Source organism: Dendrobates tinctorius, unplaced genomic scaffold, assembly GCF_039654945.1.
Source record: "Dendrobates tinctorius isolate UK_male_01 unplaced genomic scaffold, ASM3965494v1 ptg000181l, whole genome shotgun sequence".
Classification (NCBI taxonomy): Eukaryota; Metazoa; Chordata; class Amphibia; order Anura; family Dendrobatidae; genus Dendrobates; species Dendrobates tinctorius.
The window spans coordinates 2600001-2625258 of record NW_027361848.1 but is presented as its reverse complement, the minus strand read 5'-3'; the positions used below and the strand labels follow the sequence as shown (position 1 = coordinate 2625258).

At 46.0% G+C, this 25258-nt stretch overlaps 1 protein-coding gene across 2 annotated transcripts in view; it reads left to right on the top strand.

Annotated features, from left to right (window-relative positions):
* The window catches only part of DPY30 (dpy-30 histone methyltransferase complex regulatory subunit), a 42721-nt gene that overhangs the window by 7240 nt on the left and 10223 nt on the right, over positions 1–25258 (top strand). For both annotated transcript variants that reach the window (XM_073551819.1, XM_073551820.1), the window contains one exon: positions 15244–15386. In XM_073551819.1, coding sequence (XP_073407920.1) covers positions 15244–15386 — 143 coding nt within the window. The remainder of the gene's footprint in view (positions 1–15243; positions 15387–25258) is intronic.

The following is a 25258-nucleotide window of genomic DNA, read 5'->3' as shown; positions in this document are numbered from 1 at the left end:
CCAATAGTCTTCCTCATTATCAGGTGGCAAGCCTCTGTCAATCAGATCAGCTCCACTACCTCCAGTAACCACCAGAGGGAGCCCAGAAAGAGAACTCGCAAACCCTCTGTCAATCTGACCAGCTTCACTACCTTCAGTAATCACCAAAGGGAAGCCAGAGAGAGAATTCACAACACCTATGGCTCCGCGACTGGCGGGCCGATTCCGCTTCCAAGAGATCGTTGACCTCTCTACCTCATCAAACTGGTCGCCTATTTGGAGAGAAACTGGACCAGCTCATTTCTGACGCTACTGGAGGGAAGAGTAAGTTCCTTCCCCAACAAAGGCACGTCCGGCCGTTTTTATTAATCAAGAAATGACTCATTTTCGGCCCTTTCGCAACAATTCCAGTTGGTCCTCCACAACCTTCTCTTCTGGACCAAGTCGGTCCCTGCGTGGAGACAGAGGTTCCCAGGTTTCATACACACCTAACTGCACCTGGAAACCCAGGTCAAGGGCATCTGGAATTAAGGGAGCCATATCCCATAGATCTTCTACACAATGGCTCGTTGCGGACACCGGCAAAGTAGGCAGTCGTCTGCTTTCGATCCGTCAGGCCTGGCTCGCGGTCGTACACTACGCGTAGGTCAGAGAACTGGTGTCTTCCCACATGGCGCCTCCCTATAAAAGACCATTGGAATCATGGGATCTTAACTTGGTCCTCGGAGTCTTACAGGAAGCCCCTTTCGAACCACTGCAGGATGTATCCCTAACCTTTCTTTATTCGGTCGTCCATGACAGCACCACCTGAGAGAGGGGATCCGCCCTTTAGGAACAGGAAACCTACAGATACAAAAAGGGTGGCACCTCTCCCACGCATCAGTTGGTTTCCTGTTCCTAGAGGACAGGACTCTCTACAGATACGTCCGTCATGGAGTCGTCATTGAAATACCCAGGCCGGCTGACCGACCCAGGTAGCGAGGGGGTCTCCTACCTCGGTCAGTGCGGGGTCCCTGGAAGCGCCACGGTGGGGCCGGGTAGGTCACCACGGCAGTGGACGGAGCAGGTGGAGCAGGGGTCCGGTGGATGCTCTCTCCAAAACGCCGGCACCTGGTATGTATGCCCCGGTCCTGCTGCGCTTCCCCAGGCCCGGTCCTCCCGGTCAGTGCTGGCTCATGGCGGCGTGCGCGGGGGGGCTGGGGTATTCCGAGCAGGGGCGCTGCGCGGCTCCTTCGCGCGCGCTCCCGCAGGGCTCTGGTGAGAGGCGGAAGTGATGCGGCGGAAGGGGAGGAGCGATAGCGCCGATACCGGAAGTCGGGTGCCGGCCGGCCTCCGGCGCGCGCAGCGGGTGCACGCCTGTCCGGGGGTCGCACGGCGACCCGGGTGAGCCGAGGGGGGCCGGAGCATGGGGGAGGGAGCGCGAAAGCCGGGTGGGTGGTGCTATGGCAGGATACCTGCTGACCGGACACCAGGAGGCCATATAAGGCAGATGGGGACGCCGCTGGGGTGCTTCTGAAGGCCCCAGCAATGGATACAACGGAAGCCCCCTTAGACCAGCAGGACGAGGCGCAAGAGCGCCCGCAAAAACAGGCCACGACAAAACCGCATGCGAGTGGCCAGCAGAAAAAACAGAGACGAACTAGCGACCAGAGCCGCGAAAGTTCCTCCAGGAAAGAACCCCCTGCCTCCCTCCGTGATCCGGTACCTGCTTCATCTGCATGGGTAAGAGATCTCCGTGAATGTACCTTGATGCAGTGTTCCCTTATGTTTTTTCGCAGGAGAAGAAGGCTACGGGAAAACAGAAGCACAGGGAATGTGCCCTCTGTAGTTCCCCCCTACCAGATGGCCACCCTAAAAAATTATGCCAACCATGCATAAAGACAGGGAGTCCAGGGGTAGATTGTCAGGCCCTTATACTCTCCCCCGTTTATGCAGGTAGCGGAAGAGACAACCTGACTTCACTTCAAACCTGAGAGAGATGATCAGGGCAGAAATGAAAGTCTTGCCTCAAAGAGAACCTTTTAGGAGAAGAGAAGCTAGTGGTTCAGGCTCGGAGACCTCAGTCGCCCCTAGGAAAGGTGACAACTCCTCGGACTCCTCAGCCTCCTCGTCGTCTTCCTCGGATGAAGACTCTAGCCGGTTCTGCTTCCCCTTAGACCAGATGGACAGATTAGTGAAAGCAATACGGTCCACCATGGGGGTAGCAGACAAAAAACGGGAACTCTCTGCACAGGACATAATGTTCGGGGGTCTAGACCCCAAAAAATGCAGAGCTTTTCCATTAAACGATAAGGTTCAGAGCCTAATTGACAGAGAATGGAAGAGACCGGAAAAAAGGGGCTCTATGCCACCAGCCTTTAAGCGGAGATACCCCTTTGATAACCCGGTAGTAAACAAATGGGATAAAGCCCCGAAACTAGACGCAGCAGTAGCCAAAGCATCTAAAAAATCCGCCATACCATTTGACGATATGGCCTCCTTGAAAGATCCGCTAGACAAAAAAGCGGATTCCTTTCTTAAAGGGACATGGGAGATGTCAGCAGGCGCATTAAGACCAGCGGTAGCTGCCACCTGTACAGCAAGATCCATGATGGTCTGGCTAGATCAGCTAGATTCTGAGCTAAAAGACAGAGCTTCAAGAACATCTATTCGGAAAAGTTTGCCGATCATTCAGAATGCCGCTGCTTTTTTAGCCGATGCTTCTGCAGACTCTGCAAGAATGGCGGCTAAAGCCGCGGGGCTATCTAATGCAGCGCGAAGAGCGCTCTGGTTAAAATGCTGGCCAGGAGATATTCAAGCCCGGTCCCGTCTCTGTTCCATTCCTTGCGAGGGGGAGTACCTATTCGGGCCCGTCTTGGACGAATTGTTAGAGAAAGCTGGAGATGACAAAAAGAAATTTCCCAGTCTCCCGAACCCCTCTTACAGACGTCCCTTTACCAGGAAAGGTTTTTTCCGGAGAAGGCCGTCCAGCGATCAGGGCAGATGGGATGAGAAAAAAAGGAAAGGTACAGGATTCATGTTTGGAGGGGGGCGCCAGGAAGGTCCAGCTCGGGATACGAAAAAGCCGCCCCAATGACTAGTTGCCCCGGTAGGAGGGAGACTAGCTGCCTTCTACCGATCCTGGTCTCTGATCTCTAATAGCAGCTGGATATTGGGGATAATAGCCATGGGACTACGACTAGAGTTTTCTAGGGTTCCCCTTGATCAATTTAAAATCACCCCACTCAGGTCGTCTGCTTCAGAACAAGCTGCCCTGGAGGCCGAGGTTCATGACCTGTGCGCCAAGAAAGTCCTGATAGAGGTTCCAGAGGGAGAATGGGGGAAGGGATTCTATTCCCCTCTGTTCCTGGTCCGCAAACCAGACAGCTCCTTTAGGACGATAATAAACCTTAAGGCCCTCAACAAGTTTTTGGTCATACGTCCTTTTAAAATGGAAACGATTAAATCTGCAATAAAATTGCTGTTCCAAAACTGCTTTATGGTGGTGTTAGATTTAAAAGACGCATACTACCATATACCCATCCATGCAGGCCATCAGCGGTTTCTCAGAGTGGCGGTTCAGTTGGATGGGTCAATTCGACATTTCCAATATGCGGCCCTCCCCTTTGGAGTGGCTGTCGCTCCCCGAGTATTTACTAAAGTAATAGCGGAGGTCATGGCCCATCTACGTGAATCGAACATTCTGGTGATCCCCTACCTGGACGATTTTCTTATTGTAGGTAAAACGGCGAATCATTGTTTACAACAGCTACAAAAGGCAATGTCTGCCCTAGAACGGTTAGGATGGTTGCTGAACGTCAAAAAATCTCGGTTGAAACCAATGAAAGTCCAACAATTCTTGGGCCTAACCCTGGATTCTGAGAAACAGGAATGCCGTCTGCCTCCGGAGAAGCTTGTTCGCCTCCATTATCAGATCCTGAACGCCTCCAATAACCCCACTATGTCCCTCAGGAAAGCCATGTCCCTTCTAGGCTCTCTTTCGGCCTGTATCCCGGCAGTCCAGTGGGCCCAGTTTCATGCAAGGAAACTACAGAGCGAGGTCTTATTACATCAAAAAGTCCTTGGGGGTTACTTGGAGGGTCAGCTAACCTTGTCCCGTAACACTAGGGAGTCCCTAGAGTGGTGGTTAGACAAGGATAACTTGTCTAAAGGGGTGCCCTGGGAGTATAACGTAACCCCCATAGTCACCACGGATGCTAGTCCTTACGGTTGGGGAGCTAATATGGGTGAAATATTAGTCCAGGACCAATGGCAACATGATCAGTTAGGAATGTCATCTAACCTAAAAGAATTGACAGCAGTAGAACAGGCGGCTAAAAAGCTCCTTGTGTATCTACAGGGCCATCACGTGCGAGTGTTCTCCGACAATCAGGTCACAGTGGCATATATCAATCACCAAGGCGGGACCCGTTCCAGACCCCTGATGATTGTAGCAGAGCGGTTGTTCCATCTAGCAGAACAATACTTTCTATCTTTAACAGCGTTGCATATAAAAGGAAGAGACAACATCACGGCAGACTTTTTAAGCCGCAATCAGCTAAAGCAAGGGGAATGGTCCCTAAACGCCTCCATATTCAATCTGATTGTTCAAAGGTGGGGATATCCAGAGGTAGACCTCTTCACCACCAGAGACAACAGACAATTGAAACAATTCTGCTCCCTAAATCCCAGAGAGAATCCTCTGGCGGTAGATGCCTTCCTGATAAAGTGGGACTTTAGACTAGCCTATGCCTTTCCTCCCCTTTCTCTTCTACCCCTGGTGACGAGGAAAATCAGGAAAGACAGAGCGAGGGTTATAGTCATCGCTCCGTTTTGGCCCAGGAGAGCATGGTTCTCATGCCTCAGGACCATGTCAGTGTCCGATCCTTGGGTTCTGCCGGACATCCCGGATCTCCTGTCCCAGGGCCCAGTCTTCCATCCGCAGGTGGCTGGCCTACATCTGACGGCGTGGAGTTTGAACGGTCATTATTAGAAGAAAAGGGCTTCTCCGCAGACCTAATTAACACCCTACTTAAGAGTAGAAAAATCATTACCACAAAAATTTATGTCAGAATTTGGAAAAAATTCCTTCAAAACTCAGGAGTAGTCGCTGGGGATTCAGCGCCGATAATGCAGATATTAGAGTTCCTACAAAAAGGTCTGGACATGGGGCTCTCTACCAGTACCCTTAAAGTACAAGTGTCAGCCTTGGGGGCCCTGTTTAGCTGTAACATCGCTGGTAATTATTGGGTAAGCAGGTTCATTAAGGCGGCAGGTAGATCCAGGCCAATAATGAAGGATAGATTCATGCCGTGGGACTTGAACCTAGTCCTCACTGCTATGACGGAGACCCCATTCGAACCTATCTCGTCGGCTTCCCTAAAAAATCTGTCCCTCAAAGTAGCCTTCCTGGTAGCTCTAACATCAGCCCGCAGAATAAGCGATATCCAGGCTTTATCTAGGTGTCCTCCTTATTTACAGTTCAAAGAGGATAGGGTAATACTTAGACCTGATCCAGCGTACTTGCCGAAGGTAGTTTCTAGTTTCCATAGGACACAGGAAATAGTTCTTCCATCCTTCCTCCCTAATCCAACTAACGAGAAGGAAAAGAAACTACACACCCTGGATGTCAGGAGAGGCCTCATAGAATATCTGACAGTCACCGATCCCTGGAAGAAAGATAATGCCCTATTTATCTCTCATCAAGGCCCCAGAAAAGGTTGTAGGACATCAAAAAATACACTAGCCAGATGGATTAGAGAGGCGATTTCAATAGCATACACCTCAAAGGGCAGGTCGCCACCCGGGAAGCTGAGGGCGCATTCCACCAGGGCCATGGCGACCTCATGGGCCGAAAGATCAGAAGTCTCCATTGACCAGATATGTAAGGCGGCTACTTGGTCCTCTCCGAGCACTTTTTATAGTCATTATAGGCTAGACCTGGGTGCTTCCACAGACCTCTCTTTTGGTATAAGGGTGCTGCAGGCTGTAGTCCCTCCCTAAAGCTGATGTTACTCTCTGTAAATCTCTCAGGTGGTGCTGTCATGGACGACCGAATAAAGTCTTAGTTACTCACCGGTTAACGGTATTTTTCGGAGTCCATGACAGCACCCGTATATTCCCTCCCTTAGTTTAATTGGGGTGTGCACGTCTATTTCTTGTATATGCTCACTGGTGCTAAAAGTTTATAAATTGTAAAGAATACTGTACATAAATCATGCATTAACCTTGGAAGTCCTCTTGTGCTCTGTAATCCAACTGATGCGTGGGAGAGGTGCCACCCTTTTTGTATCTGTAGGTTTCCTGTTCCTAAAGGGCGGATCCCCTCTCTCAGGTGGTGCTGTCATGGACTCCGAAAAATACCGTTAACCGGTGAGTAACTAAGACTTTCTTGGAAGGTGGTTTTCCTAGTGGCGATTTACGTCAGACAAGTTTCGGAGTTGGCGGCCCTGTCCTGCCGACCTCCGTTCCCGAATTTTCATCAGGACAAGGCAGTCTTGAGGACTTCCCTGTCTTTTCTGCCCAAAGTTGTCTTCCTTTCATTTCTATGAGGGGATTTTGCCTTTATTCTCTCCGTCACCAGTCCATCGTATTGAGAAGGCCCTCCACACCCTGGATGTGGTTAGGGCTCTTAGATGGTACATCTCGCGTACGGCTCCCTACCGCAAGTCAGATGGCCCTGTTCGTGCTTCCAGAAGGGCATAGGAAGGGTCTAGCCGCTTCAAAGGCCACACTAGCCAAGTGGATTCGCTCGGCTATTCAGGAATCCTACCGTGTCAGGGGCACACCTGTCCCAGCAGGGATTAAGGGGCATTCTACTCGGTCATTGGGCGCCTCTTTGGCCATTCTACACCAGTCGTCAGCAGAACAGGTCTGCAAGGCTGCGACTTGGTCCAGCTTGCACACTTTTAGAAAACACTACCACATTCATTCTCAGGCCTCTGCAGATGCAGCTCTTGGCAGGCGTCTTCTGCAATCGGCAGTACCACAGCTGTAAGCCAGTAATACATGGGGTATTGGCAGTTGTGTTGCGCCCCACCCAGGGACTGCTTTATGATCTCATGGTCCTGTGTCCCCCGATGAGGCGTAGCAGAAATAGGGATTTTTGTGTACTCACCATAAAATCCTTTTCTCCCAGCCAATCATTGGGGGACACAGCACCCCCCCCCCCCCCCGTTAGCCTATTGGCTTGTCTCATTCTTAGGTTTTGAGTTTGACATAGTTTATTGTGCTTTGTTTAATACTCCTACTGCTTTTTCACCGAACTGGGTAAATCTCAGCCAGCGTGAGGGTGTATACTGCAGAGGAGGAGTTATTTTTTTCTGTAATTCACTGTGTCCTCCTAGTGGCAGCAGCATAACACCCATGATCCTGTGAGTACACAGAAATCCCTATTTTAATTTTAAAGCTGATTTAATGGTTTGCACCATGTGGTGAACCCTCTATTTGCTTTCTCGAAGTCTTCTCTGTATGGTAGCCTTAAATACAGTATACTGGCATGTTCTTCACTTGGGTGAAGGGTGTGAAAGGTTTTTCTTCACCATGGAAAGGATTCTGCAATCCTCCACCACTGTTTACTGTGGACATTTATGCCTTTGAATTCCCAAGTTTACCAACAGGGGTGGTTTAAGAATAGCCAGGGCCCCAGACAGTTTAGGAAGGCAGGGCGACACATCATTACCTGGGGGTGGGGTATCACGTGACATGTCATATGACCTCCTCTGATGGGCTATGTGAGTAACACACAACTGTAGATGTAAAACGGCAGACTATGCCACACAAATTTTTCCTTTATGCACATCACTATACAAAATAGAGCAGAGGTGGATGATTAATTTTCCTGAGGGGCCCCATGACAACGTGACTGTTGTGCAATAATTCTGCTCTCTATTTTTTTTTTATACTGTGTAACTTAATATTGAGTAGAATTGTGTTGATGCCCCACGCCCACAGTTTCTTCAATCAACAACCAAAGTGCCTAACCTGTGAGACCCTTATACATGTAAACCGTAACAAAAAACCCTTCCATATACCTAAATACATATACGCACAGAAAAACTGACTAAAAAGGCTAGTATTTCCCTTCCTGACAGCGGAGGTTGGCACTCTAGTTGAACTGGTATGGCGCCCACGCTTGTCGTCGACTGCCCCATGTAACCCTAGCATTACTCTAACTGACCAGGCATCCTGAATAGGTGATCAGGTATGTAATTAACATCTATAATAAATGCCCTAAGCAGCTTCCGGTTGTAACAACTTCCGTCCAGTTGTAACCGGTGACGTCACCGCACACCTCTTTCCATGTTAACCCTCAACACACACACTCTTCTCACCTTTCACCATCTCCACTCACGTCCACTCACTCTTTCACTAAACATACGACCCTTTCTCTCACTCTGTCTCTCATACTCACGCCGTCATCGCCGCTGATCCACGATCCCCGCCATCCTGGATCCAGACGTCCTCCACGCCGGCGACATGTTCTTGCGGCGACGCCATTTTGGATCGGCGAAATCCCGTGATAGTCAAGATGGCGTCGCCGCAAGAACATGTCGCCGGCGTGGAGGACGTCGGGATCCAAAATGGTGTCGGCGAAATCTCGCAAGATTTCGCCGACGCCATTTTGGATCCCGACTGCATCCACGCCGGCGACATGTTCCTGCGGCGATGCTATTTTGGATCGGCGAAATCCTGAGATACTCAAGATGGCGTCGCCGCAAGAACATGTCGCCGGCGAGGAAGACGTCTGGATCCAAAATGGCGTCGGCGAAAACTCGCGAGATTTCGCCGACGCCATTTTGGATCCCGACGTCGTCCACGCCGGCGACATGTTCTTCCGGCGACACCATCTTGAATATCGTGGGATTTCACGATACTCAAGATGGCGGCGCCGCAAGAACATGTCGCTGGCGTGGACAACGTCTGGATCCAGGATGGCGCCGGCGGAAGATGATGTCGGGGATCGTGGAGCAGCGGCGATGACGGCGTGAGTATGAGAGACGGAGTGAGAGAAGGGGTCGTATGTGGAGTGAAAGAGTGAGTGGAGATGGTGAAATGTGAGAGGAGTGTGTGTTGAGGGTTAACATGGCAAGAGGTGTGATGCTATGGCATCCTCCCGATGCGATAGCATCGGGCCATAATCTAGTGTATAAATAAATACAATGTAGATGTTAGTGGCCTGTAACGGCAGTGAGGATATTTGCTCACGAGCTCAGGCAATATGAAAAGCACATCAGAATATATCAGAAGTTTGACAAATGTTAAAAACTAGCAATTTTCAAACTTTGAATGATTATCTCTTTAATCCAGCTAGTCATACCACACAAAAACATTAATAAATAACATTTGCCACATGTCCGCTTTACATCAGCACCATTTGTAAAATGTTTTTTGATTTTATTAGCATTTTAGGAGGTTTAAAAATGTAGCAGCAATTTTATTTTCATGAAAATTTACAAAAAATATTTGTGGGAACTATCCATGTTTGAATTGACCTTAGGGGTCCCAAAAGTGATACCATTTTAAAAACACCCCCTGACATACTGAAATTTGATGTCAGTTTATTAACCCTTCAGGTGCTTTTCAGGAATTTATACAAAGTGGCATGACCGGAATTGAATTGAAGTGTATTTTTACCTCCTAAATGTCGCTGTCAGGGTCACGTGTCTCTGGACGCAGCGGGTACCGCAAGGCGAACCCATACGACAACGTGACCCTGGATACAGCGCCTCCTGTGACAATAAACTGCGACTCCACCATGCCATGCCAGCCCTTCTTGCAGACCACATAGCTGCCACTCGTCCCCTCTGGCTGGGCCACGCAGGACTCATGTTCAGCTCCATCTTCACCCAGGCTTGCTTTCAAAATGACACATTATCACCAGCAGTGATTGAACCCACCTGACACTCTTTTATAGAGCGTCACACCTGAATACTAATTACGTGCATATTAAACCTAAACTATCGTGCGATACCACTAACCACCACCGGGCAACTTAGAACACCACGTGTAGTAATTCTAATGGCCACCGGGGGCAATCACGTGACTTTGACACCCAAAGGAAAAAAAGTTTAACTTATTTAAACTGTCAGATCCAAAACTGGATCATGACAGTCGCCAAGTTCTGAACATCTTACTATAATCGCAGAGTCTAAGGCTGCTATTTGGTCGTGAATTGCCATGGCAAACATCAGAACCACACAATCATGATCTCAGGGTACCAGTTGGGATAAAGAGGGAACCCCACACTCTGTTAACCATTTATATGATGTAGTCACCATTCCATTGACAGCAGCATCTAATGGGTTAAACAGATATGGACGGTGCCAACAGTGATCGTGGCTGATGCAGCAAGTTGTCAGCTATAGTGTACAACCGACAGCTGCTGGATTGTCACCTGCATGGGGATGATCTGTTATATCTCAGGTCAGTAAAAAGACGTATCGGCAGTCATTAAGAGGTAAAGAGGTTTTACTATTTGCCTTACCTTCCTTGTTGCACTATTGCTGCAGAATGAGTTATCTGACAATCTGTGGCTGAGCTCAATATGACAAGAGTTTATAACTCCTCTTTTTCTAAGTTCCGCTCAGTTGATTTATGACAGTGTCAAAGTTGAGTGTTCAGGGAAAAGAGCCTGCCATAAATTATTTTTGGCCTCAAACATATATTTAAGTATAAAAGTACCCAAAATGTGGACAATTCTTGTCTTTATTTTTTCTTATTTTTTTTTTTATAGAGTCCCATTATAAACTAAGGACTTGAACCTGCAGTCACTTGAGCGCTAGTACAATACTTCTGTAGTGCAGTGTATTGTCATCTTAACAATTTACTGCGAGACCCGGACTGTAATGGCATTACAGACAGAGTATCAGAAGGTCTCCAACTGCCATGACAAACGATGAACATCCTGCAATTAGAGGGGGCAATAGGTTTACTCTCCCCCCCCCCCCCGAACATCTGGCCACTTAGGTGCGGTGGTCCCTATTAACCGCAGCATCTGTGGGTATGCTCAATAGGCGACAAACAGAAAAGGACTCATGTCCAAAAACAGTATTTAGACCCTTTTATACAATAGTTTTGCTACGACAGAAGCTGCTTTGCTGGTGGACTTGGGGCACGTTTATCTCGTAGGCCCTTGTGTGGCTGCATCAATGATGTGTCCACCTCTGGGTATACTGGCTGTAGTGTGCAGATAGTTTTAGTGCAGGCCGTGCAATAGCGATTAATCCCTTCCATTAGTTTGGTTCTTACTAACCATATGGTGCATCCATAGTCCTCGCCTACTTTTAGGTTTGTCTCTGGTAAAATCACATTGCTCTGGAGCCAGAACACTAGGAGCTCATACGACTACCTGATGCACTCTGGGGCTGATGGAGTCTCCATTGACAAATTACTGTATTGTTTACTTCCCCCTCCCCCATCACAGTCCATTTGAGGCACCACAGTGTCCTGAATTAGTCGGAGGGGGTGGGGGAGTGGCACAAACTGAGGCAGCTCAATAAGCATTGGCTGCATCAACGTGTCTGTGACCTGTAATGGAATTTTGTAGTTCTAGCAACAGTTATACCTTATGCACCTGCTAACGTGTGTAGTGAGGTGATCAGCACAGTGATCGGGCATCGGGATAAGTACTAGTACCATTATGTTCGCTCCTCTCTGGTTACTCAAGTAGGCCTCCAAACAAGCGCGCCACCAGAATAAAGGAAACCACCAAGAGTCGACGTGTTCCTGTGCGGTTTTCTGAACTGCACTGCTGCCCCACCTCGGTGCTAGTGCTGAAGCAATGTGCATGTGCCCCCAGGGAGGGTTCTGCGTGCTGTATACTTACTGCAGTTGTTTTATCTGACCCTCATTGAGTTATTGCTGCAGACTGAATTTACATACAGATCAGGTGACAGTGGAGCCGATGACCCCCACTGACAGTGCAACCTCATCTGTGTGAGGGTTCAGGTTGTTGCAATAAATGATTAGACTGCCTAAGAGCGACTGCAGACAGTGCTGTGAACATGCATGAGGTGAGTACCATCCTGTCGCCTTCTCACTGTGGGAACATCATAGACCTGCTGCCTCTCCTCAGCCTGTGCAAAACTTCTGACTGCTCATTAGCTCATCTGCTGCCGGCCAGAGGATGATGCCTGGCACGCTGATGAGGTCAGATCTGTACACAAGCCCACATAGTGTGCAGTATGGACATGTCTGCAATACTGGGATGCGGCTGTCGTCACTTGTACAGTGTCGACATCCTGCATCTAAAACTTCAGACGGCTGTGGCCTGAGCCCGAACTGGGGGACATTTGCCCCTGTCTGTCCAGGATGTGTGCTGCTCTGAGGTCCCTGGGTTCAGAGTGCCCTCATTATAATTTGTCTATGCTCAGTGTGTTCTTTTATTTATTTTTTTTTTTTCCATCCTAATGATGGTCTGTTTCTCTTCTGTTGACTGCATGTTGTAGGTTCACAGCAATAGCTTGCAAATGCCATACCTGGAATCTCCATATATGCCTAATTGACGATGGATTATCCCCTTAGTGACCAGGCCATTTTTTTTTTTTTTTTTAAATTTGACGTGTCCCTTCATGTAGTAATAACTCTGGAATGCTTCAACATTATCCCATTGTTTTTTACTTTTTTTGCATGACGCATTCATTATGATAATAATAAATTTAGATTGATATGTTTTGCATTTATTTATGAAAATATCATTTTGACAAATTAAAAAAAAAATAGTATTTCCAAAATTTGAGTATCCCTTTTAACCCCTTAACGTCCAATGATGGATACAGTTGTGCTCAAAAGTTTACATACCCTGGCAAATTGTTTCCTTTCTTGGCCTTTTTTTCAGAGAATATGAAAACGCCAAAACTTTTTCTCCACTCATAGATAGTGGTTGGGTGAAGCCAATTATTGTCAAACTATTCTGTTTTCTCTTTTTTAATCATAATGACAACCCAAAACATCCAAAGGACCCTGATCAAAAGTTCACATATCCTGATTTTGATTTTGGCCTGATAACATGCACAGAAGTTGACACAAATGGGTTTGAATGACTGCTAAAGGTGACATTCTCACCTGTGACCTGTTTGCTTGTAATCGGTATTTGGATCCCAGAAACTCACTCAGCTTTTATACACAGACAGACTGTTGCATCTTTCATCCAGCCACTGATGTTTCTGGATTGTGAGTCATGGGGAAAGCAAAAGAATTGTGTCAACGGATCTACGGGAAAAGGTAGTTGAACTGTATAAAACAGGAAAGGGACACAAAAAGATGTCCAAGGAATTGATAATGCCAGTCAGCAGCATTCAAACTGTTATTAACAAATGGAAAATCAGGGTCTCTATAGAAACAAAACCACGGTCAGGTAGACCAACAAAACCTTTCATCCACAACTGCCAGAAAAATTGTTCGGGATGCAAAGAAAACTAGTGGTGTGGCTGTTTCAAGATGCACAATAAGGAGGCACTTGAAGAAAAATGGGCTGCATGCTCGAGTCGCCCGAAGAAAGCCTTTAGAACAATGTCATTTGGAGTGATGAGGCCAAAATTGAACTTTTTGGCCACAACCATAAACGTTACATTTGGAGATCGGTCAGCAAGGCCTATGATAAAAGGAATACCACTTCTACTGTAAAGCACGGAAGTGGATTGCTGATGTTTTGGGGATGTGTGAGCTACAAAGGCACAGGAACCTTGGTCAAAGTTGAAGGAAAGATGAATGCAGCGCGTTATCGGCAAATACTCGAGGTAAATTTGCAATCATCAGCCCGGAAGCTGCACGTGGGACATACTTGGACGTTCCAACATGACAACGATCCAAAACAAGGCCAAGTTGACCTCTCATTGGCTACAACAGAACAAAGTGAAGGTTCTGGAGTGGCCATCTCAGTCTCCTGACCTCAATATCATTGAGCCACTCTGGGGAGATCTCAAGCGCGCACTTCATGCAAGACAGCCCAGGAATTTACAGGAACTGGAGGCTTTTTGCCAAGAAGAGTGGGCAGCTTTACCATCTGAGAAAATAAAGAACCTCCACCGGCGTTAAAGGGGGCAATACACAGTATTAAGAAATGGATTATGTGAACTTTTGATCAGGGTCATTAGGATGTTTGGGGTTGTCATTATGATTTAAAAAAGAGAAAGCACAGTAGTTTGACAATAAATGGCTTCACCCAACCACTAACCATGAGTGGAGAAAGTTTTGGGGTTATCATTCATATTCTCTGAAAAAAGGCCAAGAAAGCAAAAATTGTGCCAGGGTATGTAAACTTTTGAGCACAACTGTATATCTGACATTGGGCGCCACCCTGTTTGGTGCGGGCTCCGGAGATGATCCCGCACCTTTCCAGCACATGTGCCTCTAAGAGCCGAGGGTGGAATCGCGATCAACCCGTGGCTGTTAACAACATGTTAAATGCAGCTGTCAATGTGTAACAGCGGCATTTAATTTGCACGCACAATTAACACCGCCTATCAGCGCCCGTGTCACATGACCGTGGGTTGCTGATGGGTTGGCATGACAACCCAGGTTCTGCAGGAGACCCTGAAGGTCACAGCAAAAGTGAGCATTTCTGATACATAGAGCAGGGTTGCAGGCCTGCTTTATGTAGCACAAGCAATTGGATGATCGCAGCTTGAAAGTCTCCCATGGAGACTATTCAAGCAAGTAAAAACTTAGTTTTTAAAAACTAAAAAATATAAAAGTACAAGTCACCCCCCCCATTCAAAATAAAATAAATAAAGCAAATATACACATTTGGTATTGCCGCGTTCAGAATCGCCAAATCAATATTTTAAAAATATTTAATCTGATCGTTAAACAGCGTAACGAGAAATCAAGCAACATTGCAATAACGGGCGATCAAAACACCGTACCTACATCAAAACGGTATCAATAAAAACGTCAGATCGGTGCGCAAAAATTAAGCTTTCACCAAGCCCCAGATCCCAAAAAATTGAGATGCTACAGGTCTCAGAAGATGCAGACTTTTGGGGGGAAAAAACACACTTTTTTTTTTTTTCACTACTTAAGAACCTAGACATGATTGTCTATGAACTCATAATGATCTGGAGAATCATAATGGCAGGTCAGTTTTAGCATTTAGTGAGCATGTTAAAAAAAAAAAAAAAAAAAAAAATTGTGGAATTTTTTTTTTTTTCCTTTATAGTATGCCAACGAGGTTAACAAATGGATTAAAGTTAACAGGCAACCATGATCTGACGTTTATAAAGGTTATGTTTGCAAAATGTAAGTTAAACAGATTTGTGATGCCTAAATTGTGCTTTCTCCTAGAGAATAGTTGAGAATGAGAAGGCAAGCACAGAAAAAGTATCCAAGCAGAAAGTGGATTTGCAGGCCCTACCTACACGAGCATATCTTGATCAGACAGTGGTTCCAATACTTCTACAAGGCCTTTCTGTTCTGGCAAAAGAGAGGTAAAACAAAATGAAGTCATAAAGTTGATAATTAAGGTTAATCTTGAGCGATCCAAACACTTCTGAAGAATCATGTTAATGTGATAGACTACATAGCCTCATTCATATGTGAGACCTTTTTGCGTTCTAGAAAAAAAAACACTTTTAGGGCACCATTGATTCCATGTTGCTGTACATGTCAAAAGAGGGGTTTACATGCAAAATATAAATTACGAAGAACAAACTTGACAATGACAGACTGGTACACAAGCAAGATGCACCTGTCCTTTATGGGCTTAGTCTACATGGTAATGGGGACGGAGACAGTGGTCGTTGTGTTACAGCACTGGTGATAAGGAAGCAGCAGGCTGTAAGCTTTTTTTGAAGAGACCATTTTTCAAGTTCCTTCTGATGGATCTGAATGTGGTGGATATTCAGACATACTTTGGCTCTGAATTCTAGAGGACACTCTCTCAAAGTATTGGCAGTGTTTTTGAGGAATGTATGAGTGAGAAGTAGGTCTTGGGAGGACCAGAGACTGCATGTTGTAAGATGTTTGGTGATATATGGAGGAGACAGATTATGGAGAGCTTTGTAGGTCAATGCTAGTACTTTGACCTGGGTATGTTGTGGAATTGGGAGCCAATGAAGGGATTTACAGAGGAGTAACTGAGAGAGGTGAATTAGTTGGACAGCAGAGTTAAAGGGAACCTGTCAGCAGGATTGTGCATAGTAACCTACACACAGTGTCACATATCTAGGGATGAGGAAGATGAGGGTCCTAATAATATCACTATTAACCCTATATGGGAAGTTTAGATATTTCTTTAAAATGTATTGTACTCGGAGATATGAGAAATGGTCTTTAAAGGTCAAGCCAAACCTGTTTTTCAACTGGGCAAAAGGTGAGAGTGCGATCTTCAACTATATCGCTTAATACCGTGATCCCGCCTATCTTCCAATGGTACAGGTCAAGGTCCTCTGATAACACCTCCAGAAGTTCTAAAGGTTCCTCGAGAGGCAATGCAGGGATGTGTGTCTGAGTGGAGGAGTGAACCTGAAGCCAATTAGACAGGGAGTGCTTAGTCAGTGGAAGGAGGGCCCCCAGGTTCCGTGGGTCAACCAGAGCTGCCCATAGCACCGCCCTGAGATCGTGTGAGAGTGCAAAATGTTCCTCTATTTGGGACCACCTACTTGGGGGGTCGCGATTCCACCAGTTCTTCAACCGGCTGAGTTGAGTTGCTATATAGTAATCGTTCACATTAGGGAGCCCCCCCCCCCACTGGCTTTGCGCGTTGCAACAAATGTCTCGACAACCGAGGCTGCTTTCCTCCCCAGATGAAGGCGTTCAGAAGCTTATGAGAACGTTGAAAAAACACCTTCGGAGGTGATATCGGCACCGTGCGAAATAAATATAACATTTTGGGCAGTAATAACATCTTAAACAGTACAATACGACCCACCCAGGAGACTTCAAATTTCTGCAGTCTGCTCATCTCATTCTCAAAATCTGCTAGCAGGGGGAGGTAATTGGCTTTGTACAAATTAGTGGAGGATGATGTTACCAATGTTCCCAGGTATGAAATTGGCTCCATCTGCCAGTCCATCCTCATAATGGCCTTAAGGCGTTTCAACTGCGGTAATGGTATGTTAAGGGGTAGAATTTGAGATTTATTCTCATTAATTTTGTAGTAAGATAGGAGGCCAAATTTTTCAATAATCTCTAGAGCTGGCGGCAAAGACTCCAGGGGGCGTGCTAACGTCAATATCACATCATCAGCATACGACGTGATGCAATGAGATTGTTTCCCCACCTCTGTGCCCCAGATATCTGGACTTTGTCTGATTGCTTGGGCAAGTGGCTCTAAAGCTAAAATGAACACTAGGGGGGAGAGAGGACACCCCTGCCTAGTGCCATTTGTAATGGGGAATGTCTCTGACATGGTATCATTCACAAAAACCCTGGCTGACGGAGCAGAATATAGAGCTTTAATAGCAGTCAGCACCCAACCTCCAAACCCCATACGCTCCAAAACCGAGAAGACAAACAACCATCTCACTCGGTCGAATGCCTTCTCGGCGTCTAAGGCCACTACCACCGCTGGTGTTCCCCTTCTATTTATTACATCTATCAAATCAATTACTTTCCTGGTGTTGTCAGCTGCAGTCCGCCCTTGCACAAAACTAGCCTGGTCTGGGTTAATAAGGGAAAGAATGATAGGCGCCAATCTCAGAGCAATACACTTAGCATAAATTTTGACATCAGTGTTTAACAATGAAATCGGGCGGAAGTTTTGGGGCACCTCAGGTGGCTTTCCCTGTTTTGGGAGTGTGATCACAGTAGCTGTAAGCATTTCTTTTGGGAAGCTCCCTTCATTTGCTGCTAATTGTAGGGTTTTGCATAAGTGTGGGACTAAGCTCTCCTGGCAAGCTTTATAGTACAAGTTTGTAAGACCGTCCGGGCCTGGGGCCTTCGCCTCTGGGAGAGAGTTAATCACTTTAATCAATTCAGTCTCTGTCAAAGGTGCGTTTAAGATTTCTAACTGGTCTGGTGCAAGAGTTGGGAGATTAATGCTTGACAAAAACAGATTTGTATCAGGGGCTGTTGGGCCATGGAGGTCTGCTCTTGGATCTAAGGCCTGTTTCACACATCCGTTTTTCACCATCAGTCAAGATCCGCCATTTTTCTTGGCGGACCCGTTTTTTTCCCCATTGACTTGCATTATCGGCGGATTTTAACGGTCGTCCGTTGCATCCGCATTTCTGCGGATCCGCCAAAATTTTGGCGTCCGCTGAGATCACCGAACGGACAATGCAACGTTTTTTTTGTGCCCTGATCAGCATTTTTGCCTTTTGATACATGTGTAACCCTAAACCAATCTGGCTGCTGGATTTAGGTCTCTCCCTCTCCTTAGCCCGCTCCCACGAGATACAGATGCCCGCTACATCCCCGGTAGTATTTATATATTTTGCCAGGCGCGGTTCCTTTAACGTTACCATATCGGCGGATCCCAGCGCGCCAACGGTCCGGTGGCTCCCGTTGGTGTTTCGTCGGCCACAAATCCGTTTTCCGCCATTTTGGTGGACTTCAACTGACCTGAAAAACTGATGTGTGAAACAGGCTTAAGTTATACAAAGAAGCATAGTAATCCTTACATTTATTGGCGATTTCCCGAGAAGTGTGTATCTTAGAACCTGGAGATAAGTTCCTCAAAAAGGGGATCTTAGTTTTAGAAGTTTTAATTTTCACTCTGGATGCTAGCAGTTTACCCGCTTTATTATTTTGGGAGTAATAATGGGCTTTGGTGATCATAAGATTTTTTTCATAATTGTAATTCCAGTCGAAGATCACGTAGTTTACACATTTGGGCAAAGGATGGGGCTCTTTTATGTATTCCAGTGAACTGATCGATGCTGTAAGGTCTGATCAGCATTTTTCTCTTTGCTTTTTAAGAATATGGCCTATTTTAATAAAGTGGCCCCTGATAAATGCTTTATGGGCATTCCATACATGAAAGTAATTAGTGACCGAGTCCGCATTGAGCTCAAAAGTAGCTCTTAAAGAATGCTTTGTTTGTGCCACTAAATGGGGGGGGGGGGGGTTAGAATAAAGGGGTTCATCTTCCACAGGGAGTAAAGGGGGCACTCAGATTCTTCCTGAATAGACATCGTTATAGGGGCGTGATCGTACCATGTTATACCTATTTCTGATGAGTTGACAATATTAAAGAGAGACCTGCCTACCAAGAATAGGTCTGTCCGGGAGTAGGAGTGATGTACCTGTGAAAAGTAGGTATAGTCCTTCTCACATGCATGAAGAACCCTCCATATGTCATATAGGTCCTCCCGAAAGGCTAAGGGGGGAAGAACAGGCGGCCACCTGGAGGTTGGGGTGGAAGAGTCCAGAGAATTATCAAAAACACAATTAAAATCCCCACATATGATTACGTGGCCCTGTGTAACCTTAATGATTGTAGTTAATACTTTTTTGATAAATCTAGTCTGCGCTTGGTTTGGCGCATAAATGACGGCTATAGTATATAAAACATTATTTATGGTGCCCACTTGTATGAGGTATCGACCTGCAGGGTCAAGTTCTAGGTAAGTCGAGGAGAAAGCAACAGACCCCTTGATAGCTAACATCACCCCTCTCTTTTTTTTTTTTTTTGAGAAATTAGATTGGACCACATATGGAAAGAGCCGATAAGACAGTCTGTGGGAGTCTTTCTCCAATAAGTGCGTCTCCTGGGCACAAAACACCTCACATTTAGCTGCGACCGCCTCTTTCCACATATAAGATCTTTTATGAGGGCTGTTTAGGCCTCTAACATTAAGTGAGCATATTGTAATAACCAATTAGGTAAACATACAAATGCTAGTATGACTAATGGGCTGCCCATTACACCTGTCAGAATACCCTGCAAAGAGGGAAAATGCTGGACCCGAATTAACCACAGGTATGCAAAAGGATAGAAAGAAAAACAAACAAACAATGCAAACTAATAAAATCAGAAAACGCGGGAGTAGGAAATCCGTGGGGGGGGGGGGGATATATCACTGTCCGCACCATCCGGTCAGGATGCCACCCTTGCTAAAAGATAGTGAAATATAGATGATTATATCTTCAGCGCCTGTTTCTTTTTGGGGGGACTTTCTGCCATGTCTCCTCTGCCCTTACAGGCATCTCTCGGTTTCTGAGGTTGTTCCTGCACTTGTATATCCCAGGTACGAAGCAAATCTCTTCCTCTTTCATATGAAGAGACAGTATGCCACGATCCTTTGTTGTTAATGAGCAATTTTTTGGGGTACGCCACCGGAGATTCTCTGAGGGCTGCAGTGATGGGATTCATTAGTCTGCGGAAGCGCAGTGTCTCTGCCGAGAGATCAGCATAAATTTTGATTTCGTGGAAAGTTGAAGGTAGAGATCCTTTGTTTCTGGAATAAGACAGAAGTTCCTCTTTAATATGATAGCAATTGTGTGCAACAATATCCCTCGGAACAATGTCTGGCAAGTGGCTTGGGCGAGATACTCTGTGCGCTCGATCAATAATTAGTTCATATGGTGAACAGGAGGGGACCACCGCTTGGATTAAATCTTGCACATAACCCCTCAGCTCAGAGGGTGTGGTGGTTTCTGGTACACCCCTTAATTTCAGGTTGTTCCTGCGGTTACGATCCTCCAAATTCACAAGTTTATTATATATGGCTTCTATGTCTTCTGCCATGTCATTGTGAGAGTCAATAAGGTTGCAAATTCTCCCATTTTGTCCTCCACATGGACACTCTCTCCTCCACCTCCTGAATGTGAGATGTAACAGGTTTTAACATTAAAGAAAAGTCCTTTCCCATTACCCTACAGTACTGGAAAGAGGTGACGCTATGCTTGTCATCACTGGTGCAAACTCCTGTCCCTTTGGAGCCACTGGTCTGCTTGTTTGGGGGTATAGGAGGAGAAGGTTTGGGGTCACCATGTTGGGATATTTCTACGTGAAACGCTGTTCATGGCACGGAAAGTATTGGCATTACGGTGGATGGGTAATTCATGTCCCTCTCTCAGAACCTGGATTGATTTAGTAAATACGATTATTCCATATGAGCGCACATTATATCAGAACAGGGGATGCCCGGGTAAATTTGAAAAGATCTGGGAGAAGTGGAATTCTTCTCATCTTACACTATAGAATGGAGACATTGCGTGTGAGACACTATGGTGAAGGATAGTAGGCTGCGAATTGGTAAATAGTTGATATAGTTGTAGTTTAGTTTAGGAATTTATAATCGATCTGCATTATCTAAGCGACATGACAGAGGCCTGTGGGATATGATTGATATATGTGTTTACAATATATAGGCCGTTGCTCTCTGTATATGCTTGAGGGATTATGCATGTATTACTTGTACATTAATAAGAATGATTATGCTCTGTATAATTCATAACCACAAGCAAATAGGTCTGCTGTACATTACATCCTTTCTTGCTTTGAGTTCAATAAACGAATTAAAAAAAAAAAAAAAAAAAAAAAAAGTCCTTTAGCATTGCGGTGCTAAAAGCCATCAGCATATCTTTAATTAAAGTTCCTGAAGCAGGGAGATCTGTTGTAGGAAGTTGCTGTAATACTGCAAGAGATTTACAATTGTCCCCTCCAGAATCCCCTTTCTCTGCAACATCTCTCTTTATTCTGGGAGTGCAGGGGAGGTGTGCATTGCTGCATATCCATCCACCGGCCTGCTGGAACTACATTTCCCTCGTGTCCCTCCGCAAGTGGGGAAAATCTAGATCCTGGTGATGGACCCGGACCCCGGAGATAAGGTGAGGTGGGTGTTGCCTCATCCTGCACCGCAGCGGTGGTCTTTGCTGGGCTCGGGGGGCAGTGGAGAGGGGGACTCTCCCGAGGAGCAGGAGACTCTGCTTACTGAGGGGCCATCTTGCCTGATATCCTTGTTGAAGAAAATCTCCAATTTGCTTTGGTTTTTGAGATCTCTCTTACCCCTTGTCATCTTGCCAGTGATCAGTGAGGATTCGGGCAGCCGGGTGGGTTGATTAATATGCAGGAAAGGCGCTGAAATTGGCGCTTTGCAGGGTCTCAGGGAAGGAGCATTCAGCTCATGCAACTGGCATCCAGGCCACGCCCCCTTTATTTTCAGTTTTGTGTTCATGAGATTCTTGTGCCCTGAGGCAGGGTTCATGTATGTGGTGCCCTGACTAGATATTCATAATACAGACTACTTAGAGGTCAAGGATCCCAACACTTCAGGTAGGTACCAGTCGTGGCACCTGTGTTGCAGCATAATTGCATAGTTACGGTGCACGTAATCCCTTTTGCAGATTTACTTGAGGGGGTGGGGCAAATGTTGTTTTCAAAATGGCACCCGGGGCGCCTGCGCAGTAACAGCTATCAGTTTAGAGATCCAATAGCTGCTGTTGAGCCGGCTACGTCATCTTGCTGAAGAAAAAATATTCCTCCTCCAAGATGGCGCCGCATGCGCAGTAGCAGCTGTTGGCCATCTCCGAGACTTGCTATGGCATGGGCGGCGCCATCTTGGAGGAGGAAACTTTTTTTTTTTTTTCTCTCTAGCAAGATGGCGCCGCCTGCTCAAGAGCAGCTGTCGTATCTATATGAACAGATAGCTGCTACTGTGAAGGTGTCATTTTCAAAATAACATCCCCCCCCCCCCTTCTTCGCTCAAGTAAATCTACAAAAGGAATTAAGAGCACAGTAACCATGCGATTTATGCTGTGATGGTATTCATTATGCAAACTAGGGGGCAGGTCACTGAGGAATCCTTGACCTGTTAGCCAGGGGTGGACACTGACTGCTTGGGACCCCTGTGCAAGAAATGTGTCTGGGCCCCCCCTTTTTATGGTGACAAAGATTATATTTCTGTCTCTTACATATCGGGATTATATAGACTGTCCTGTCTTGCTAGATATATATATACACTGCTCAAAAAAATAAAGGGAACACTTACACAACAGAATATAACTCCACGTAAGTCAAACTTCTGTGAAATCAAACTGTCCACTTAGGGAGCAACAATGGTTGACAATAAATTTCACATGCTGTTGTGCAAATGGAATAGACAACATATGGAAATTATTGGCTATTATCAAGACACCCTCAATAAAGGAGTGGTTCTGCAGGTGGGGACCACAGACCACATCTCAGTACCAATGCTTTTTGGCTGATGTTTCTGGCTGATGATAATGCAATCACGGCTTATGGAGCATGGGAAAGCTTTTCTAATGGAGGCTGTTGAACTGGTTGTCTGGTCACCGACTGGTCACACACAAGTCTCTGCACGTTGCCCGCAGCCACACGCACACATCTGTGTGTGTATGTATGTGTATATAGTGTATGTATATATATGTGTGTGTGTGTATATATATGTGTGTGTGTGTGTATATATATATATATATATATATATATATATATATATATATATATATATATATATATATACACTCACTGGCCACTTTATTAGGTACACCTGTCCAACTGTGTGTTAAGACTTAATTTCTAATCAGCCAATCACATGGCGGCAACTCAGTGCATTTAGGCATGTAGACATGGTCAAGACAATCTCCTGCAGTTCAAACCGAGCATCAGTATGGGGAAGAAAGGTGATTTGAGTGCCTTTGAACGTGGCATGATTGTTGGTGCCAGAAGGGCTGGTCTGAGTATTTCAGAAACTGCTGATCTACTGGGATTTTCACGCACAACCATCTCTAGGGTTTACAGAGAATGGTCCGAAAAAGAAAAAAAATCCAGTGAGCGGCAGTTCTGTGGCCGGAAATGCCTTGTTGATGCCAGAGGTCAGAGGAGAATGGGCAGACTGGTTCGAGCTGATAGAAAGGCAACAGTGACTCAAATTGCCACCCGTTACAACCAAGGTAGGCAGAAGAGCATCTCTGAACGCACAATGCGTCGAACTTTGAGGCAGATGGGCTACAGCAGCAGAAGACCACACTGGGTACCACTCCTCTCAGCTAAGAACAGGAAACTGAGGCTACAATTTGCACAAGCTCATCGAAATTGGACAGTAGAAGATTGGAAAAACGTTGCCTGGTCTGATGAGTCTCGATTTCTGCTGCGACATTCGGATGGTAGGGTCAGAATTTGGAGTAAACAACATGAAAGCATGGATCCATCCTGCCTTGTATCAACGGTTCAGGCTGGTGGTGGTGGTGTCATGGTGTGGGGAATTTTTTCTTGGCACTCTTTGGGCCCCTTGGTACCAATTGAGCATCGTTGCAACGCCACAGCCTACCTGAGTATTGTTGCTGACCATGTCCATCCCTTTATGACCACAATGTACCCAACATCTGATGGCTACTTTCAGCAGGATAATGCGCCATGTCATAAAGCTCGAATCATCTCAGATTGGTTTCTTGAACATGACAATGAGTTCACTGTACTCAAATGGCCTCCTCAGTCACCAGATCTCAATCCAATAGAGCATCTTTGGGATGTGGTGGAACGGGAGATTCGCATCAGGGATGTGCAGCCGACAAATCTGCGCCAACTGTGTGATGCCATCATGTCAATATGGTCCAAAATCTCTGAGGAATGCTTCCAGCACCTTGTTGAATCTCTGCCACGAAGAATTGAGGCAGTTCTGAAGGCAAAAGGGGGTCCAACCCCTTACTAGCATGGTGTACCTAATAAAGTGGCCAGTGAGTGTATGTATGTGTATATATATATATATATATATATATATATATATATATATATATATATATATATATATATATATACATACAGTGCCTACAAGTAGTATTCAACCCCCTGCAGATTTAGCAGGTTTACACATTCGGAATTAACTTGGCATTGTGACATTTGAACTGTAGATCAGCCTGGAAGTGTGAAATGCACTGCAGAAAAAAAGAATGTTATTTCTTTGCTTAATTTTTTTTTAAATTGTGAAAAGTTTATTCAGAGGGTCATTTATTATTCAACCCCTCAAGCCACCAGAATTCTGTTTGGTTCCCCTAAAGTATTAAGAAGTATTTCAGGCACAAAGAACAATGAGCTTCACATGTTTGGATTAATTATCTCTTTTTCCAGCCTTTTCTAACTATTTAAGACCCTCCCCAAACTTGTGAACAGCACTCATACATGGTCAACATGGGAAAGACAAAGGAGCATTCCAAGGCCATCAGAGACGAGATCGTGGAGGGTCACAAGGCTGGCAAGGGGTACAAAACCCTTTCCAAGGAGTTGGGCCTACCTGTCTCCACTGTTGGGAGCATCATCCGGAAGTGGAAGGCTTATGGAACTACTGTTAGCCTTCCACGGCCTGGACAGCCTTTGAAAGTTTCCTCCCGTGCCGAGGCCAGGCTTGTCCGAAGAGTCAAGGCTAACCCAAGGACAACAAGGAAGGAGCTCCGGGAA